At 40.3% G+C, this 14,064-nt stretch overlaps 1 protein-coding gene across 1 annotated transcript in view; it reads right to left on the reverse strand.

Annotated features, from left to right (window-relative positions):
* The window catches only part of esama (endothelial cell adhesion molecule a), a 65,416-nt gene extending 55,761 nt beyond the window's left edge, over positions 1–9,655 (reverse strand). Inside the window, exon 1 of the mRNA XM_084374365.1 lies at positions 9,221–9,655. Coding sequence (XP_084230491.1) covers positions 9,221–9,287 — 67 coding nt within the window. The 5' untranslated portion in view covers positions 9,288–9,655. The remainder of the gene's footprint in view (positions 1–9,220) is intronic.
* Between the last annotated feature and the right edge of the window lie 4,409 nt (positions 9,656–14,064).

Consider the following 14,064-nt stretch of genomic DNA (forward strand, 5'->3'; position numbering starts at 1 on the left):
ATAACAAGCCCACTGCCAACCCTGGGGTTGACACATGAAAGTCATGGAGATGTAGAAAATGACTAAGTAGGGGAAGGGGGGTTGAGAAAAGGCAAACTACCAACATATGAGATTTCAAAGCTGCATCAAATATATCTGCTGGAGAGCATTAAACATCCAGGGAGGGATTTCCCCTTGTGGTGTCTAAAGGAGACAAGTAGCATAAACCTTACTTGTGTCTCCTACAGTCTTTCTAACGGCTCTCCTTCACTCGTTCTGCCTCGCTGAGAACACCAATACAGCTCTGATACCCCACAGGCCTCGGCTTAATAGTCTGAGTATAATGACTTTTTCCACATAGTTGCCTGCTGCCAGTGTCACCTCATACACAATTACTCCATCTGGCTCTCATCGGGACACAGTAATTATACTTCTGCTAATGTCAAAGACATTTTCTCAGCACACAGGTGTCAGTTCCTGTTTCGGACAAAGGGACTATGGCACAGCTGCCTTGCGTCATTGAGGTAAACATCTGTATTGGACTCGGTATGGGCGGATACCCAATATTAAAGGACTCAGATCAGGAATAAAGGCCAAAAAAAAAAATTGATTGGGAAATTCTCATTAATGACTGTTCAAACCATCACCCAGTAACTAAATTGTTCAGAGGGTGAGAAGCATCAGAGTGTGTCTGACTGAGCTCTAGCAGATTGTCAATTGTTTGATCTCAGGTTCTCAGTAATAAATCAGAATAGCACGTCAACCTGTCAGTAAAGATTTTGCAAAGAATAACTGATGCGTATCAGAGAACTGATACATGAGTCAGATTTTTGCAACATCCATTCGAACCCAAATTCTGCATGAAATTGGAAAAATAAGAGAGCTCACTGCCTCCACTGAGCAAATGTTCCTGAGGGACACCCTGCAGGTAATGATTTTATAAACAACTACATGCCTAGGTACCACAATATCACAAATCAATGTCACTTTTCTGGCTAATGGACCTTTTCTTTCATTGCTCAGGAAAACAAGCACCTCTATTCAACTGTAAAAGCAGGAAGGGAATACAATGGAATACAATGACAGCTTTCCAATTTGGTTTCAGTGACGTACAATGGTAATACACCTATTACTGACACTGCTCTGGATGTATGATTAAGCATGTGTCACAAGAGGACAAATTTAGTGGCTGTTCGATATGGCACGTCAACAATTAAACATGCATTGTTGACCTGTCCATCTCTATGATTAGCTGGAACGGTTTATGTGGGAGCAGTTTTTTAAAAGCTTCCTAAGAAAGACAGAAAGGAGGGGAAATGGAAAGAAAACAACACAGCAGCTCACAAATGGATATTTCACTGGCAGAGTGTGAGTATGAGCTGCCCAAACATTTAAAGAAGAAAACCAGGATTATGTCAATGTTTCTTAAGTCATAAGTGCATCAGGCTCTAACCCCCACCCCCACCTAAGTACCTCCAAGTAAGAATTATTTAACACAGGCTATCTTGTCTAAGCCCCTGCCCTCAATTCCCGTCTGTCCACAGCCTTATTAACTTTTTTTTTTTTTGAAGGACAGGTCAGGAGGATATGTGGCTGCAGTTGTTGTTGACTTCTGCTTGCAACATCTGTCAACGGCAGTGGAAGCAAGCTGCGTTTGTTCACAGCCATGATGTCATCTTGTCTGACTGGGAGGCATGGCTGCCATGAAGCCTTCAGCAATATCAGGGCTCTTGTAAGCCCAGTTTTGGTAACTGGGGTCCCCTGTGGCTTAAAAAAAATCTTCAAGCTTTGACCTTAGGAGACCCTTTCAAAACCCATTAGATAACTGTGATGGGTGCTCAACGAAAAAACAACTTTGCTTGTTTTTTTTATTATTTAAAGCAGACAGTTTGTGGTTTCACAGCTTTCGTCAAAAATGCAATATTGTCTTTCTGTCTTCCTGAGGTTACAGTGTCAGTTACACACTCAATAAAATGTTCATTTTTTAAGGAGCCTGAACATACTACTGTCAGGTAGCTACTTTTTCAAACAGCACTTTGGGGGTTAATATGTTCTATTTTTCTTACTCTTACAGTACAAGCAAAGAGTTGCTTGTAGTGAAGTATGGATCACAGTTAGAGCAGCAGCCACTACAGATCATGGTCATAATAACATTCTGATTAACAGACGATGGATTGTGGGTCGGTGAAGTAATACATCATTAATGTGGAAAATATTACATTCTATACGATGTGAACATAACCTCATTTTTTGTCAGGCACAAATGAGCAGACACAAATGAGACTCCAATTGCCCTATTAAGAGAGACGCATGAGGCGCAGCAGCTTAACTTCATTAATTATTTAAATCTCCCAACATGCCAACGGGATTAGTCAGGATCTAATGTTAATCAATGTTCTGTGTTCTTCTACACATCCAAAAGGTCACACACAAGGTTCACGTTCAAACAGTAAAATATTTTGGAACGAAGCAGCCGTCAATCAGTTCAGAGCTGTTTGAAAATGATTTATTTCAGATTTATGTTTTCTTTTGGTAATATTTATGCACCAAGAAGGGCCACAGAAATACTGGTGTTGAAAAGTAGTAGTTGTAGTCCAAAAGTACTTACTAAATTAAAAGGAGGTTTATATTTATTTACTGCTTGTATTAAATGATAAAATAATAGCAGTGTGCATTAATATAGAAAATTGAAGATGCCATACATAGAGATGCATTAAGAATCATGCATTCGAATCATTGACAGGTGAATCGTAATGGAATCGAATCATTAATTAAGCCAGTGAAGATTCACACCTCTGGAGTGCATATGCTCTTTTCTCTCTGACCACTCTAGACTTTCCCTGTGAAGGCACGACAGTTCACAGAGTTGAACCCTCGACATCAGCATCTTGGATAACTTGTCTTGCTTCTCACAAGATTTCAGAACACTTCCAACTGTTTTTCCAGGTTCTGTTGACCATGTTGTTGGGATGTACCATGTCCCTAATACTCTATGTGATAACGTTTTACAATAAAATTAGAATTGTATTTAAATTTACTACATCCTATAAGCTGGATCCTGCTACAGTGCTTAAAGTCACAGCAAAGTCAGTGACCTACAGTATTAATAGTTATTATTAGTAGTTACTATTATACTCCAGAACAAAGCCAGAAGCAGAAGCAGATAGGAAAAGATCGGGAATACCCAGAAAAGCAGCAAGGCTGGCCTTAAGAACCACCTGATGAGCCTCCCGTGGCTCTCTTGGCTTTAAATAGTCATTAGTGAGTGAACTGTCAAAGCTTGGTTGAAGTAGCGTCACGGGTAACCCTAAATTAGTTGGAGATGAGGATGAGGCAGACACTACACGCTCCTATGCAATTAAGCAGCACATGCCATCATTATGACTTGGGACAAACCCAACAGAATTGATGATGTCTCTATAAATATACCATATGTCTGTGTTTTCATAATGCCTTGTTGAGGGAAACTATTATTGTTGTAAATGGCCAGAGACACAGCTGGGAATAACTCTGTTTATGTAGCCCATATGCAAAACAATACACAAAACCATGTTTTACTGTCCACCAGAGATTTCTATCAGAGCCTGCAGGCATCTTTCCAGCCATCAATCACTCATGGGAGAAAAAATATGAACACCCATATACAGTCAGTCTGCCCATGCTGGATTCTTCCAGCATGGGCAGACTGACGGGGAGGGACAGAAAGAGCGACAGAGGAAAGAGGAAGAGAAAGATGAAGTCAGGAAGTATGTGTGTCTGTGCCTTTAAGAGTCCCCAGGCCAGGGCCGAATGTTGGGAAAGTCGCCCAGTGCCTTTCTCATGACCCCTGAGGGGAGGCCTTTTTCCTTCTGGGTCCATGGATGAAGATGGGACATCACAGAAAGCCCAGAAAAGGGACAACCAACATATCTGCACATCCAAACATGTATGTCATGGCACTGAGTCACCGCTTCTCACTGTCTGCATTTGCAGGCACACAATCATGTAATTGCTGCTAGCACGTCAATAGAAGGTGATTCACAAATTCCTATTTTCATGCATTCACAAGTGACAGCAACCCACCCAGACATCTCCAAGCAGCACGCTAATAGTTACTGTTATTCATATGCTGCTTTCCCACAGTTTATCTCATGTTGAGACTATAAATATGAATGTTGGTGTATACTTAAAAATAGTAGTAACTCAGTGAATGTGGGGCAGGAGTTGCAACTTGTCAAACCTCTAATGGTTAGCCTGAACATGGTCTTTAGAGGTCAGAGCAGCCTTTAAAATATGCAGCTAATGCTGCAGTGCTCCACATTCTTTAATCACAGCATTAATCCTGTGAATGTGACTTTAATTAAGGTAATATAATTAGATTAAGGTGTTTACATGACCCCGGGCCTAATTGCAGTATTTTTAGAATCAAATTACTGTAAGATTTAAGTATCGATGTACATGCCAGAGCCTCTGTTTGATGTGACTGTTGCTTGTGGTGACTGCTGGAAAGTCTATCAAACAACCATTAATAGATGCAAATAGACCACAAAGAAACACAGAAGGACCACAAAGAATTATAACAATTACGAAGAGATGCAAAATGACGACAAAAGAACAGAAAATGACTACAAAGAAACACAATAGGAGCACAAAGAATCAAAAAGACTAATAAGAGGTGCAAAATAACTACAAAGAAACGAAAAATCACTTCAAAGAAACACAAAATAACTACAAAGAAATGAAAAATCACTTCAAAGAAACACAAAATAACTACAAAGAAACAAAAAATCACCTCAAAGAAACACAAAGTAACTACAAAGAAACACAAAATGACTATAAAGAAACACAAAATGGCCACAAAGAGATGCAAAATGACTACACAAAAACACAAATAACTACAGAGAAAACCAAAATGACTACAAGTAGGAGGGCTATGCATGAGCAAGCTAATCAAAGAGACTTAACATATCGTATTAATGAAAGGTGAGGGTTTTACAGAATACGAGAAGAAAACTAGATTGGTAAGATTTTGCAGCTATATATGATGTCTCTTGCACAGTGATGGCTCTCTCTTTACCCATCAGTGAGGATGAACTTGCACTAATCTCCCTTCAGGTTCTTGTTCTCCTGGGCCTTGTTCAGAGTGCCAGTGGGTGTAAATACATGGGATTACAAGAGGCATTGGCACACTTGCACGGACTGACGATTGGACAGCAAACTGCCGCACCGGAGAGGAAAAAGTGCACTGTTGTCATTACGTATGTACTGATAAATCCCTCAATCTCCTTCCTCAAATCAAAATTGCACCAGTTGCTGGGGACACATACATGAGAACCGCTGGCTTCAAACTGCTGTAATCCCAGCTCAAAGTGGAAAGGGGCTTTGCCGCACATCCATTTGGTATTATTCTAAGAAATAGGCAATTAGAGATAGGGCCATAGTTGTAAGTTGGGCGAACTGCATTCCATGGCCCTCCCTTTGGCAGTCTGAGGGGACATATAATATATTTTGGAATGAAATGCTGTCAGGGTAACAATAGGGAGTGAAACCAGAAACAAACCAATGTTGTCATATTGTCATATATAGAGTATGTCAGTGTGCCAAGCGTTAAGACATGTTGTGTTATAAAGGGGGGGTGGAGTTAAATTAAAACATGTAGCTAAAAATAACACTTGCAACCCTCTCATTCACTACTCTAAATCACTGAGCATTGCCATTGAAAATCAGCAGCAGCACAGCTTTCCTTTCCCCCCATCCCAATGGAGCCTTTGAAGCTTGTATGGATTGACCTTGTTAAATAAGTAAAGTCCACGGTGGGACCCACCTGGAAAACAAATGAAGATGTTCTTTTGCCAGATGGTGTGTCCAGAATAGAAGAGCAACTGTCCTATTGCTGGTCGAGAGATAAGGCATGGCTTATAAATTGTTGCCATGAACAACTGGCCTTTGATAATGGACGTCCAGCTTCAAGATTACCGCCTGTGCTCATGTAAATGCTTTCACATCTCACACACAGACACACACACACACCACTCAAACACAGTGCTAATGTTAGGAATAAAAAAGTAGATCTTTCCAGTGCATACTATTGGAGCTGGGAACATCTAAAAATAGCACAAACTGGGGTTGTCCAGACTTCTGGCGACCAAGTGTCGACGCAATCACTCCAACCACTCCACTATTATCCTGTCTAACACACCATCTTTCTAACTATCTGACTTGGCTTAAAGTAATTTAATCAGGCTGTCCAGGCAACATGAATGAGCCTGAACCACACTTCCAACGAAAAATTACCAGCAGGAATGAAATAATACTAGAAAAAAGATGAAATTCTCCCTGTAGATGATTCTTGAGTTAATTTGCCAAAGAACAATGGACAGGAGGGCAAATTCATTTAAGCAATTAGAACAGAGTGCTTAATATGGCACACGGCCTATTGAACCTAGGCTAATGTAATCAAATTAGCTGATCCAAACACGACTCTACTGAGACAATCCTAATGGGTTCATGTGTTTGAGAAGCAACTATTATGCAGTAAAAGTTTAATTTAAAAAAAGACATAACTGCTGGGAGGAGGAAGAAGTTTGGTGTAAAATTCAATTAAGAAAAAAGTAACAATCAGCTGAAAAGGTGAGTGAATCTGTGTGTTTCCAGCTGTTCTTTCTTGTGTTGTGTCTCACAGTGCTGTGTGTGGAACCTGTTTCTACCTGAACATTGTACCAGGACACAGTGTCTTACATCTAGTCTTTCGTACACATGGCAGGTAATTATTTATTTGTTTGTTTACAGGATTAGCACATGTTCTTGTGAGTAGAATGTCCTACACTGTATTCTCTTCTGTGGCTGGACAATATATCAACATTACAGTACAAAGTGATTGCGATTTAAGACTTATATGGTCTTAGGATTTTGGATCTCGTTATATCATGATATGACATAAGTGTTATCTTTTCCTGGTTTTAAAGGCTGCATTTCAGTTAAGTGATGTCATTTTCTGAACTTGTCAGACTGTTCTACTTGTTCTGATACTTTTACTTTACACACTTAGTCATTATATCCATTTTAACGATTATTATCAAAAATATAATTGTGAAATATTCTGTGAAAGTAAAAATGGTCATTCCTACATTATTGACGCAGTATCAATATGGGGGTATTTCGATCATATTAATGATATTGATTTTGTGGCTGCAAATTTCACATCTACAGTATGTTATGTTATCATTAAGAAAGGTCAGGTAGGTTTTTCTTCTTCCTTAAGTATTGTGGGTAAAAAATATATCATTTGTCTTTGTCTAATTATTTTTTGAATATTATACTCTGAAATGAGTAAAATGAACCAATATGAATGAATGAACAAACATATATACACATAAATACATACATGATATATATATATTTATATATATACATACAGTATATACTGTAGAGTATGCAGATGAGTAAGTCAGTCAAAAGTCAGTGTGTGTAGACTTTTTCTTAACGTCACTCATCAATTTCTTCTGACGTCGACAGTCTGATAACATTCTCCACTGCTCTGATTTTTGACTAAAACATCAAATGAGGTCTTATTGTGTTTGTCAGAGGACATTCGCTCACTTCCTGCTCTAACGGCTACATCAGGGACACAAGGCTTTCCTGTTGCCACAGGCGGCTATTCATGAACATTTCCTCTCTGTATCTTGACCGCTCAGTGTTTTCAGGACACACCTGCAGGGCAATTGATGGTGAGTCAAACGCTGAGGTCAAGGTCAGCTCCTCTGCTTGTATTGTCCTGATGTGCTGTGACACTGAATCACAGCCTGGTGTTAAAAACACCAGATTAGTCACGAGGACATATTACTAGCAATCACTCCTTGGAATGCCTTGAAGGTGTTAAAACCATCATGTCATAATAGAGGTCTGTGTGGTAAAATGGTAGCATTTCTCAGGTAATACCCCTCCCTCTGGGTGTAACAAGCAAGCCTGAGATTGCCTGTGTCAGCGCATGTGATTGTTTTGGCAACAGCGCAGAAAAGCACACACGGGCTTTGGGCAGCCAAGAGCAAAAACAGGCAAAATGTGAAGCTCCTGCTTGCTTTCATGTTTCACAGGCCAAATGAAAGTCACCAGCCTGTCTGTTGGAACTAATACGCACTCACCTGGAGCGGATGGAGCTGTCTAACTTAAATGGATATCTCCTGTTCTTCCATATGAGGGCAGGACAGTTCGTGAGAGAAGTCTATGGCCAACTTAAGAGTGAACCGCAAAGGTATTCATGACCGCCATCAACCCAAGTGTAGTTTCTGTTCATGCTGAGAGTCGAGTTGAGACAAGAGGAACGATAAATTGATGATTTAAGATTCATGACCAGACGAATATGAACTTACAGAGATCCCTTGTTGCTATTTAAAGAAGATGATAGTCTGTTTAAGGTACCTCTACATGACCTCTAGTGATGCAGTCTGATGGAGACCAAATCTGCCTCTTAGAAAGTTCTCTCAAGAAAACCTGTCTGGAATATCCTTTGAAAAATCTTCATAATCTTTCCCTGTAAAGAGTAAAATGATGCTAGACAGCACTGTTAAAAATTTCACCTGAATTAATGATTTAAAACTCCTCATTCCTTAAAACATTTGCAAAATGCTTGAGCAGCTGTACCATGCCCCAATTTTCTAAATCAAAGACACGGGGGAAAGTAGGCTGCGTGTACTGTACAGCTATCAGTGAAAGTAGGGGTTTAATACATTGCTAGAGAGAGTGATGGCAGAGCCAATGTTGCAGCGGCTGTAAAGGGATTATTCTTCCCTGGAAGACATAATCATGTGTAACACACTTGTTTCAAATCCTGTGAAAAACAAACAGGTGTTTCAGCTTTAAATCCACCTCTTCATCCTCTGGCACACATACAGGAGACAACCCCAGACACTGACGTTTTCTCTTATTTCTTAATTAGTTATTAGGCTGTGGTGGGGATGATTTCAGTACCAGTCATCTGAGAAACGCATGTCACATGTTGAAGAGTGGGATGTGGAGATATTTTTAAAAAGTAGGCTAAAAATGGAGAAAATGTACTTCATGTTGAAACTCCTTCATTTGCTGATACACTGGATGGCATGTGGATACAAGTGATCAATGAATGTCACCTTTCGACATATCATTAGTCCAGTTTTAGCATTTTTATAATACATATAAAATATAGGCTAAATGTATGTGAAGTGTATTAATTTGTGTATGAAAAACACACTCGTGAAGAAATGTGTAAAATAAGTTGCTCACTGACCTGAGAGCCCCCACAGGAAGGTGAAGGAGAGCAGAGTAAGTTTCCTCGAAGTGGTACAGACCTCCATGGTCGATGCAGCCCCAGTTTCCACTTCTCACCGTGTTAATGTCCTTCACCCAGCTATATATATGTGGGCTCTGTGTCGCCTCAGGCAAAGCTCTTCAAGTCCGCCAAGTGTTTTTTTTCCTCCAATCTCCAGACACAGACCTTCTCCGGGAAGGTAAGGGACACTTCAGGTGAGGGGACGTGGACGCCGTCTAATCCCACCGCAGCTGGAAGCCTCTCCTCTCACTTTGCTGGTGAGCTGGTTAATAAAGTGATGTGTGAAGTGGCTGACACTGAAAGACCTCCGCGACTCTTCTCCTCTTACTGCTCGGGTCTATCCGCAGTTCCGTCGTTATCGAGACGGCGGCGGGTACAACTCTGCAAGTTGTCATCCTGTGTCCCCTCCTGAGAGGGAGAGAGCGGGGGAGAGAGACCTAGAGCGAGACAGGGGAGAGAGAGCGCCGTGCCACCTCAGCGCGCGAGCTGGCGTCGAGTGTACCTCGATGTGAATGACAAGTTCCGGTGACGAGCTTAAAAAATAAAACTCCCCATTCACGTACACTCTTTCAGTGAACGCTGTGGGTGACGTCCCGCTCTTATTTTGAAAGCTGAATTTACTGACCTCCGTTATTTTGCCGCCAGTATTTTACCGCTTGACGCAGACACCTGTCCTCTGGTTGGCAGCGTTATGTGCAGCTGGAAAACTTATTTTCATGTACAATTTTAAATATAATTCCGAATAAACTCATACTCAGTTGCAAATTTTCACAAGCACAAACACGTGATGCAACGAGTGTAAACATGAGAAATATGATTAACCTACATGTTAAAAACGATTTTTTCCCCCTCAAAACCATCAACATAAATCAAAAACAATGAGAGCCACAGTGACAGTGGGAGTAATACACGCATAATCCCATTTCTCTGTGCATGTAAGAAGGAGCATGGGAAAATTCAGTATGAAGGTCTCAGTCAAGCTACATTTCTATCCAAAATACCTAACAAGCCCACTTACATTATATATTACTCGCTGCTTTGGAGACCTAAAGCTCAGATGTTTAGTCTGGTTAAAGTGGCAGGGGAGATCATTCTCTTAATCCAAGACACGTTTCTCCCAGAGAGACAACATTGTAACCTTACCCTTTACCTTAACTGACACAAATTACACTACGGCCCCCCATCTGAGATGGGAAGATTTTTGCTTTCAGGTGTTTTCTTACAGAAAGTGTTTTAAACCCATGACCTAAATGAAAATAAATGATTTCCCTTTTTTGCTGCGGACCCCCTGGAACTCCCTCAAGTTCCACTGGATGTCCCTGAACCCCAATTTGAGACGCACTGTCATAAATAAAAATAATAAATTGATTATAAAATAATTGAATCACGTCCCACCACCACTGTCCCAGTTCAAATGTGCCACCACTGACCTGTTAGGACTTGAATTTGCCTCTAAGAAAGACACATGGTGTTTCATCAGATTCTAGGAAGGCATACTTGTGTGTGTCTTGCCAGTTTTGAAAAGCCTGGCTCAAGCTTTTCAGCAATAAGCTTATTTCCAAACCCACACAACTAAAGCTCCATCCTTTTCCCCAGTCTCCCCTTGAAAATCTTCAGCTCCTGTTCTATCATGTGTGAAGAGGCGTGGGTCTGAAAGCAGAGAAACAGACTGGACTCAGCTTGACGTGAATTCCCAAGGCGAGCTCACCCCTCTGATGTAAAAATATGGGCTGACCTGCGCTCTCCGAGGTGGTCAGACCCCTTTATTTCATTTTCTAAGGTTGCCCAGTTGCCTCAGCAACAAAGGTGAGGCTAATGCAGGAGGACTGCTCAATTATGAGAGGTGAGCAAGGGTTATCCCTGTGATTAAATCCAAAGGAGCAGGGTCCAAGCCTTATGTGAGTAGGATTTTGTTGTGTTGTTGTATATTGCATCGGGGCCTCCGGCTGAAACCTACAGCAGTCAGGGGAAAGCTGTCAAAACAGGCCTGTTTTTTATTTTGCTGCAAAAATTATTTGAGCAGGGCGAGCAGAGAGGCTAACTGGATTCTGAACTAGATTTCTAATCCAAAGGCAAAACAAAGTCTAGTCGAATGATGAGCAGCCCTGACACCTGCAGGTCAAACATATTGCTCATGGCAATTCACTATCACATTTATTTCTTTTCTAATATATTTTTTTTCTTCTAAAATATAAAGACATAATTTGCAGGAAGAAGGGCCGAGTGGCTCAGAGCTGACAGCATTACTGTCATTATCAGAAGAGTCGGGATTCAAGATGCTCTGTGTCACTGTGGTTGTAAAATATTGTGAAATTCTTTGGCTGGGAGGCTCCACATAGTGAAATATAAGATATAAAGATATTAAACCAGATGTCCCCACCAGTTTTTGAAACTCTGAAACTCAGAGCTCACACGTGTCCTTAACGACTCTGTAGGACACTCCCACACAGAGGTTAAAAGCCAGTCCAGTTGCCTACGATACAGCTCTTAGAATTACTATGACCTGGATGACTGAGAACCTTCATCAACATCTTTTTGAAATTACCAATTTTGTCTTCATCACTTTTTAAAGACATAATTAGTTATAAAGAATGTGTTAAAAATTACCTTGCACCTTGAAATGCAAAATAAATGAGATTCAATGAACATTTATTCAGAGTGGGGAATTTGAAATGATCTACTGCACCCTCACTACATCGCCCACATTCACATAGATTGAAGACCAGATATTCTGTTATATTATCTTAACCTTATGTCCTCACCACATTTTAACAAAGAGTGACACCCTTGAGAGGAACATACAATGCTTAATAGGAATAGATACAGAAACAGGCTGTAAATGGTGCTAAGGGTGTGTGGGTTGTATGCTGTTTAACGTCTAATTTCAACATCCAACATTAAAGATATTTGGTGCACGGTGTATGTAGTCGACTTATTGTGGTGCACCTGTGGTGGTTATATCCATGGAAAGTCCTACAATGAAGAACTGCATTTATATTCAAGTGAAGATATCACCATGGTCTCAAATACAGTGGAAGAAACCATGAATATGTAGTTGACACTGTTGCCTATTGCTATTCAAGAGAACCAAGACTAGTACTCAATGCACCCTGGAGAGGTAGGTGTGCCGATGTGTAGTGGAATATCACTGGTCATGGAAAGGTGTCATTTAATCCAAGCTCGGGATTAGCCTATAGACTCATTTCATAGCAAATATTTGTGATTTACTTCATCCTGTACAATCTAGAGTTGAACAGTAACATTTCTCTGGATTGTTGCATGCCCACAACACAAGTAGAAACAATTTGAAAAGTGAATTCCTTCCTTGATCAAATATAAAATAAGCAGATGATGATGAAACAGTATGAGGACCACGATGTGAGAATCCATTGTTTTTTGACCAGATTATCTCAGATTATACTCTATATGCTGGATGCACAAAATCGACATAAACCTGCATAAAAGTATCATTGGCTTACGGTGGTTATCACTGCCCTAGATACAGCAGCATGGTTTAAAGACCACAGACCTGCTAACTGATCAGAGACCAGTCCTTCTTCTTATGGACATACTGTATAGATGCAGAGGATACAGCAGAGGAACTGTGATCACTTCAGGGGTAGTTTAATTTGGCTTCAGGTGATTTGTTTTAGATTTAGAGTATAATTATGTCCAAAGCGTCTCAGAAATGAGCTGATTAAGTTCTCGAGATGTTTGTCTCCACTGTTTGCAATACAGAACAATTAAGAATAGGTTTTTGTTTTAATCTTTACTCTGCAGCTCAGAAACAACTTAGTATAAATTTGATCTATGAATCTAATGCATTGATGACAAAACACTAATGTAGATGATTACATTTATTTTGAAAACCAGCGTAAATAAAAGCAAACAGGCCTATCAAATATAAAAAAGCAAGGCATAATGAAATATGTATTCACATTATGCATACGTAACTTATATCATGAGTCAGAAATATTTTGCACCTACGTGTAATGTAGCAATTATTGACTAACTGACTGCGCCTTTTTATTCATATCAAAAGGGCAGTACACAGCCCATTCTTTTTGAAAGGGAGTCTGGAAAAAAGAAAATATTTGCTCCAGTTCCAAAGGTGAGTTTGTAAAAGGTCAGTGGCATTGTCTCTCTGCAGATACATCACAGACATACAGTGTCAGTTGCCTTTGCCTCCCTCAGAGGAACCTCCGAATTATTAGTCAGTTCTCCACATCTGACAGCCTGTGTCTTGTGTTTGTTAGGTATTAATATCTTGTAAAGTAATAGATTCCACAGTGACAAGATCATTTCTACTCTTTCATCTGTGGTTTTTCAACAATAGTTATCTATGGCCATCTCCTGGCCACATGGTGAATTACACCTGCCACGTCTCAACACACATCCACTGAACTTCAAATCATACAAAGACAGTGGTTCACAAAAGGTTATTATTTCTACATAGAGCCCAGGAGAGGAAGCAGGGGTGCTCGTCCTCTGCCTTAAAGGAAAAGTTAATAAAAAAAATGCTAATGCAGTCATTATCTGGTCTGGTGAAGTTTCGTTGTCCACAAAACATTTCTGGAGCTCCTAAACAACTAAAGTAGCTGGGGACTTTAAATGTAAAAAAAGAACGCAAACAAAAAAACAACAACTGAGAAACCATTAGATGGCCTTATACAGCTCCAAGTCCCAAGATCACAAATTGATTTAAAAAAAGCCGAAATCCTCAATGTAGTTGCTAAGCTAAAAGCATTAGCATGCAACCCGTGTGAAGTGGGTGCACACGCTCTACCACGCTTCAAAGGTGT

This window comes from Pagrus pagrus (genome assembly GCF_965226575.1).
Source record: "Pagrus pagrus genome assembly, chromosome: 14".
Classification (NCBI taxonomy): domain Eukaryota; kingdom Metazoa; phylum Chordata; class Actinopteri; order Spariformes; family Sparidae; genus Pagrus; species Pagrus pagrus.